Source organism: Sinohyriopsis cumingii, chromosome 8 (assembly GCF_028554795.1).
Source record: "Sinohyriopsis cumingii isolate HCF-2022 chromosome 8, ASM2855479v2, whole genome shotgun sequence".
NCBI classification, from domain to species: domain Eukaryota; kingdom Metazoa; phylum Mollusca; class Bivalvia; order Unionida; family Unionidae; genus Sinohyriopsis; species Sinohyriopsis cumingii.
In genome coordinates, this window is record NC_142968.1 from 14,196,674 (window position 1) to 14,205,068 (window position 8,395).

General features: G+C 34.2%; 1 protein-coding gene across 1 annotated transcript; it reads left to right on the forward strand.

Moving 5' to 3' along the window:
* The first annotated feature begins 363 nt into the window (after positions 1–363).
* On the forward strand, positions 364–3,493 carry LOC149793011 (uncharacterized). The gene has a single exon (XM_089966887.1). The coding sequence runs from the start codon at positions 1,124–1,126 to the stop codon at positions 2,264–2,266; it is 1,143 nt and encodes a 380-aa protein (XP_089823013.1). The 5' UTR covers positions 364–1,123; the 3' UTR covers positions 2,267–3,493.
* The last annotated feature ends 4,902 nt before the right edge of the window (positions 3,494–8,395 follow it).

Below are 8,395 nucleotides of genomic sequence, written 5' to 3' on the forward strand. Positions count from 1 at the left end.
TTTTAAATTTGAAAAATGCCATTTTTTTAAATTTAAAAAATGTATACGGTAAAAGAGAACAGGTCTTAAAATGAAGCACTCTATATACTGAAAAATAGCAAAAGACTGGTGGAAATTTTAATAAAATGATTAGTAAAACAGTACTTAACAAATATTAAGGTTCATAATTTCATTTAAACTTGAGTATAAAAAAAATGAATATAATTTAAAATACTGACTTGAAAGAGTGGAGCTTCGTCTCCTTTTTCAATGGAGCACACAACCACGCTGTGTTGATTTTCTGCTACTAATGCATGTTGCGTCCACAACTTCGTTAGTTGCTGTTACAGCTTGCTCAGTTAGCCTCGTTCTGGCAATGGAATCTCGGGCATGCATTTAATGAGATATTTATGTATGGCAGCCAGTATAACTAGCGGAGGAAGAAAGGGGGGAAACCAAGTTTCATGGACATAAAGCTGGGACTTGACCCATGATATACTTAAGATGCCTTTGTTGCTATTTACATGAGAGGCAGAAATTTAGTAAATCGTCCTCCTCACGCAGCTCATAAATTTCTGAAAATCAACCGATATATAAAGGACATTAAAGTCGCCCTAATCATCACGTGTATGGTATACTTCCGGTCTAACGAGGAAAATGCTGCCACAGCTTCACTTCGTGCAGACAAAGGTTTGAGCATGGTAAATTAGAAACTTCACAAATTTGAAACGTCCGGGAAACACAAAACCGTTTGAATATTATATCGACGAGAACATTAAGTACCGCGATATTACAGCTACATGACCGATCTAGTTCAGTTGTGTTCGGGGACCATACACACTTTGTTCTTTATTTTTCTCATGGTGTCAATCATTTCTTTTATTATTATCAATTATCCAATTTGCTGATTATATTTACTTTATGTCTTTTACAAATCCAACTGGCCAGAAGGAGTGATAATTATTTCAAATTCGTTGCCGTCAAACTGGCGGACCTTCCGAAGGTGGTGACTTAATTAAGCACACGATACAGTAGAGTAAAATCTTACAAATGTTTACTTTGTCATAAAATGTGAAGTCAGTGCTTAAAGATCCACATGAAGTCTACGGGAGAAAGACCATTCGAGTAGGAAGTTTATGATATAATGTTTAATCAGAATACAAATCTGCGGAAGCAAACGAGAATGCATACTGGAGAAAAACCATTCAAATGTGAATTTTGTCATAAAACGTTTAGCTATAATGGTAATTTGAAACAGCACAAGAGAACTCATACTGAAGAAAAACCATTCAAATGTGAAGTTTGTCATAAAACCTTCAGGACTGATAGTACTTTGAAACAGCACACGAGAATTCATACTGGAGAAAAACCATTCAAATGTGACGTTTGTCATAACATCTTCAGCCGATATAGTACATTGAAAAGTCACTTGAGAATACATACCGGAGAAAAACGTTTCAAATGTGAATTTTGTGATAAAATGTTTAGCACTAACAGTTATTTGAAACAGCACAGGAAAATTCATACTGGAGAAAAACCATTCAAATGTAAAATTTGTGATAAAATGTTCAACAATAATAGTAATTTTATAAAGCACATCAGAACTCATACTGGTGAAAAAACATTCACATGTGAAGTTTGCAATAAACTGTTTAGTCGGAGGGATCTATTAAATAACCACACGAGAATGCATACTGGAGAAAAACCATACAAATGTCAAGCTTGTCATAAACTCTTCAGGACTAACAGTAATTTGAAACAGCATACCAGAAGACACACTAGAGAAAAACCATACAAATGTGATGTCTGTGATAAAATGTTTAGTGAGTACAGTGTTCTACAGAAGCACCTGATGATACATACTGGAGAAAAACCCTTCAAATGTGAAGTTTGTGATAAAATGTTCATCCAGATCAGTAATTTGGAAACGCACATGAGAATGCATACTGGCGAGAAACCATTCAAGTGTCAAGTTTGTAATAGACTGTTTAGTCGGAGTTTTCATTTAAAGAGCCACATGAGAATGCACACAGGAGAAAAACCATTCAAATGTGTAATTTGTGATAAACTGTTCCCTCACAGCAGTAATTTGAAAAAGCACATGATCATACATACTGGAGAAAAAGCATTCAAATGTAAAGCTTGTAATAAAATGTTCAGTCGTAGTGGTGATTTAAAAAGGCACATTAGAGTGCATGCTATAGAAAAACCATACAAGTGTGTAGTTTGTGATAAAATGTTAAGTTGCAAATCTTCTTTAGATAACCACATCAAGGATCATACGTGACAAAAGCCATTCATATGTGCAGTTTGTGATAAAATGTTTAGTAGTAGTGTTTCTCTTAGTCATCACATGAGGATGCATGCAAGAAAACCATTCAGATGTGAAATTTGAGATAAAACTGTTCAGCCAGAATAGTGACTTGAAGACCCACATGAGAAAACATACTTTAGAAGAAAAAAAACATTAAAATATGGGTATTGTAATAAAATATTTGGTCATGGTGGCATGGAATAAAACTTCAAGTGTGAAGTAGGCAATAAAATGTTTAGCTTAGGTGGTGCCTTGAGTAGCCACAAGACATTACATACTATAGGTGAGCCATTCAAGTGTTAAGTTTTTGATAATATTCTGTCAGGACGGTACATTGAAAAACACACATGAAAATACACACTGGAGGAAACAATTCAAATGCAAAGTTTGTGATACAGTCTTTAGCTGAGGGGGTGAACTTATGAACCACATGACCATTCATACTGGAAAAAACCATTTTGATTGTGAAGTGGGTGATAAAATATTTTGTCATAGTTATTTGATGAAGCACATGATACATACTGGAGTAAAACCATTCAAATGTGAAGTTTGTGTTTTGATTCAATTTTTACTTGGAGTGGTGAATTTTGGAACACACAGAGATGTATACTATGGAATGACTTGGGTATGGAAGGAATGAATTGCTTCACCTTGAATAGCCACATACCTGGTACTAGAGATAAACCATTCAAGTGTTAAGTTTGTGATAAATGTTTAGTCAGGATGGTAATTTGAAAATATAGGTGAAGACTGGCCTACACACTGAACAAAATCATTTGAATGTTGTGCAGTGTCTAGTCAGAGGGATGAACTTCTGAAGCAATGACAATACATAGTGGAGGAAACCATTTTAATTGTGAAGTTTGTGTTGAATTTAAGTGTGATATATATTTAATTTACATTAATACATAACTAAAATATTCTCTATGTGTATGGCTTTAATATTAGGATTATTATTTATATAATTAAACATGTTTATTTGGGTCTGGGTGTAGGTTATTGGGATTCCCCAAGTGTACCTGACATAGTCCATGTTCTTTATTATAATTGTAGTAATTATGGTCATTCAGTGTACCCTAAAAATTAACAATGCTAAAACATGTTCACTTTCCCAACAAAAGAAGGTGAAGTTTACACTTTTTTGCTATAATTAGAAAAATGTAAATAGTTCATATTAAAATAAATATTATTATACTGTAATATTATTATTATTATTCTCATAATTATTATTATTATTATTATTATTCAAACAAATAAAAATACATTCATCTTCATGAGTATTATGGGAAATATATGGGTTTCATTTTCTGTACATATTTTGGCATTTCTGTACTGTAAACAACTCAAGTGTGAAGTTTTACATTAATTTTGCGATGGCAATTTGAGGAAAAAGCATTTCAATATACACTGGATGAACAATATTAGCAAGAAAAACAATTCAAGTGTGATGTTTATAATAAAATATTTAGTCATTGTCATTCTTTGAAGATACAATTGAAGATACATACTGGAGTTAAGTAACTGAATTGTGAAGTAATTCGTGCTGGAGTAAAGTAATTGAATTGTGAAGTAATTCATACTGGAGTAAAGTAATTGAAATTTGAAGTTTATTGAAATATGCTTAGAGTGGTTATTTTTTAAAGCACATAATCAAAGATACTGGAGAAATGTGAAGTTTGTGATTAAATGTTAAGACAGACTTTTAATGTGAACACGCACATGAAGATATATACTGTGGTAATGTATCTGGCAGGTCATGTTAGGTCAGCTGTGGTCCCCACAGTGAGTTGTGACCCATATGCCTTATGATAGCATTATCACAATGAGTTATGATCCATATGCCTTATGATAGCATTATCACAATGAGTTATGATCCATATGCCTTATGATAGCATTTTCACAATGAGTTATGACCCATATGCCTTATGATGACATTATCACAATGAATTGTGACCCATATGCCTTATGATAGCATTATCACAATGAGTTATGATCCATATGCCTTATGATAGCATTATCACAATGAGTTATGATCCATATGCCTTATGATAGCATTATCACAATGAGTTATGATCCATATGCCTTATGATAGTATTATCACAATGAGTTATGATCCATATGCCTTATGATAGCATTATCACAATGAGTTATGATCCGTATGCCTTATGATAGCATTATCACAATGAGTTATGACTAATATTGGAAAACAGCCAGTGCAGGCTATGCGTGTTAAACATTGCATGATCAATTATTGAATAATTGGAAAAAATGATTAATACACACGAGTAGATAACATTGACCGCCAATAGGTACTGTGAATAAACAATCATTGAACTGTTAAACTGGAGACCACCTGCCCTTTGTTTTGCAGACAAAAGAGATTATTATCATCCTTACATTAACGACTTCACCTTACTTTGATCTTGCCTTACTTGATACGACAGTTTAAAAGTAAGATTCTTTCCATAAGCTTAATCAGTTCTTTATCTTTATATATATATATATATATATATATATATATATATATATATATATATATGCAGTAAACTGAGAATGAACAATGCAAAACTAGTATCTAACTAGCCTGGGTGCTTTCGACTCTTAATGAGTCTTTTTCAAAGGCAAATAAAAAACATAGACAAGACAAACAAATAAAACAGAAAAGACGTTGTGTTTGCAAAGCTTTACATGATTGTTTCTACAGGAATTCAACCTTTTAACTTTATTATTTTTCAACTATTTCTTTCAACTTGTTCCTGATACTGGAGAATATTTTTTTAACCTAGAAATCGATGAGGTATAATGACATCTGTTATTTTGATGTAAATTTATGTAAGCGCAAATTATATCACGGATATATCATTGTTATAGTAGTTGTTATAAGCTACTAAGCAAATTTAGGTAATTATTTAAGAGAAAATGTGTCAGCTGCAAAAGATAATTTTATTTGTGGATGGTGTCTTTTTCTAGTTTTTGGTTTAAACCGTTTGGTTTCGATGTTCGAAGGCGGCGTATCCTGTAAGATTCATTTTCTTCCCTGGTTTCAGAATTTCAGTTGGGGTCGTGAGCGATTACAATAAGTGTTATGTCACTGAAAGCATGGCCAGGGGAGGAGAAGTGTTCTGTGACTGGGTTTCTGTACAGCTTCTTAGGTCATCCAATTAGATCTATGAATAAATAAATAAATAAATACAAAACAAAGAAAAGACCCATAAAAAATGCAGCAAATGAGCACCGTCATCCCAATCTTTTCCATCATCAAAGCAGTATCACCGAATAATATTCTTCAAAGTTTGATGAAATCTTTCTAAAGCCCCATGATTTTCAGGGTGATAGGAGGAAGATTTAAACTGTTGGAAAAGTTATTCATTCATAAATTGATTGAAAGTTCCAGACATAAAATGTGACTAATGATTAGATTGGATAGATTTGGGAAGGCAATTTAAAAAGATCTTTATCAAGGATTTTACTATAGTTTTAGTTGTAATACTCCTCAAACGAATTCTCTCTGGAAATCTTGCAGACATACACATTAGGCTCAGCGAGAATTGTTTGCCTGACTTTGTTTTAGGTAAGGAACCAACACAGTCTACCATTATTCTGCTAGACAATTTGTCAAATGCAGGAATAGGTTGCAGATGATCCTTAGGTATCTTTTGTTTCAGTGTTTCTACCATTTGATAAATGTGACAAGATCTACCGTATATAGAAGCATCACTTTCAATTTTTGACCAAAAAAATGATTCATGATCTTGTAATCAGGCTTATTGACCACTAAATGACCAGCCAAGGGAGTTTCATGAGCTAGACTAATAATTTGCTACTGATATGATCTTGCAACTACAATTTGATAGCTGAATGACCACTTATCACCAACGGGTACCTCAGTTGGTATCTGTTGTCTCATAAGCACCTCATATTGCACAAAATGAAAGATAGGTACATGTATGGTTTCAGTTTCGCTAATAGCCCTCTCAAAGAAACATTAAAAATCTCGGAATCATGTTCTTGTTCGACAATTAGTGATTGTCATGTGTTACCCTGATTAGGATAGAGAAAATGAGTAGTAAAAAGAGGAGCAATACCTCTTGATTGACCAACTCTAGGAGCAATCGTGACCTCATTTAAAGACTGACCAATGAATGTGTTAGTTAAAGTAGTTTCCTGATCAACACTATTCTCAAGAGCTTTCTTTATGACATAGCTCTAGTAACTGCACAAGCAGGGTATAAATTATGAATTTCAATCACAACAGGATCAATAACAAGTGGATTATCCACAACCTTATCTCTAGCATGGTCATTGCCTACTAATAAGTGAATACCTGCAATGGGTAAAGACGTCATTCTTCCGACTGTCACGGATCCTGAGACTAAGTCTAATGACAAATTCGCACAATGGAGAGGAACATTAGAAAAGCCGCACTCTACACCCTGAACAAGACACTTTCATTAGAAGAAGAATTATCAAGAAGTCAAATTACCTGATAAAAATATATCTGAGATTCGCCTGTGTCTCGTAAGATTTTAATAGGGATGGACCTGGCTGAATCACCAATAATTGACAATGATCTTTCGACGGCCGCTGTATTTGCCTAAGTGGTTATAGCGTCTGCCTCTGCGTTTAACGACGCTAGTTCTTGCCCCGGCCGAGTCATACCAAAGACTTTTAAGATGGTACGAACAGTTGCCTCGCCTCGCGCTCAGCATTAAGAGGTTAGTATTATAACTGGTCGGGTTGGTGTCAGGTTAATATGACTCTGTGGGACATGACACTACATGATATCCCAGTGCTAGACTCTAATATAACTGCCACACTGCAGACATCGTAGCGATATGACTCAAAAAATTGTTAAGGCTACGCTAAAATCACGAGCTTTGCCAATCAGTAAACCTTGTAATAATAAAGTTCAATGCTCTCTAGGCCACTAAATTTTTTAAAACAATTTCTCAAAATGAGGAAAATATTAATCTACTTTTTTCTTTACTAATATTTCTGGTAACGTCAAACCAAATGCAATCAAAATCAAATCATTTTATTTGAATAATATAGGTCTCCGGCCCATAATAAAACATTCTATTTAATGATACACACAAGTGCTTACAATTTTTTTAAACTAATGCTATTTAACCTTCACATGTTCCGATACACAATATTACTTTTTCATCTTTAACTATATCAGACTAACCAAACCGCCAAAAGTACAGAGTTTTGTGTATTCAAAATTCAATATCCAGTTGTAAGACGACACCGTTCATTGGTCAGAAAAAAAACTCAACCATGGCTCAACAGGAGCCATCCAGGTCCATCAGGACACAGCCCTTTCCGTACCTTCGCCTCCTCTGCCGCTTCCAGACAGGTTAATTAACGAGTATGCGTTGCGTCAGTTAACCGGTGAAATGGGCCTTTTAGAGTGTCCATCGAGGAGATATTAAGTAAGATGCGATGCATACATTATAGGTCGCACATGGCCTACACGAGACTTAAAACCATGACAAGACATGATCACACCTTCTCCTTGTGGCCTGTTTTGCAAGTAAGTTACGAAAATTAGACGTAACCTTAGGATCAAAGCAATAGAGTGGTTTTAAAAACCAGCGTTGTGCCCTTTATTTACAATACTTAAACAAATCCTGGTTAGAAAGCATTTTGACATTTGGAATCCAAAATGATAAATTATGTTTGTATCTTTCTGTTATTTGCCTCAAAAGTTTGGATCCAACATTGTTATTGTGATTCCTTTGTCTTATAACATCGAAGTTAGTATAGGAATTTCAAATGATCAAGGTGAAAATGATAAAACGAAAATAAATGGGAAGCAATCAAATAGGTCAAATATCATAATATCAGCTAAACCCACTCATATAGGTACAATACTATTCAGCCTAAATGAAACTGTTGTGGCAAATAAATTAGACTTCCATACTATCCTGTCTTAGCTAGATACGGATGGATCTGAGATTGAGTTCCTTCTGAAGACTTCTTTAAATAAAAAGAGTCTAAATATGGAGGAAACATTATTATTGATGCCACCATAACGTACCGCAGTAGGCTACACACCCCTTACTCAGAATTCCGACTCAAAGAATCCATTTTGACTTT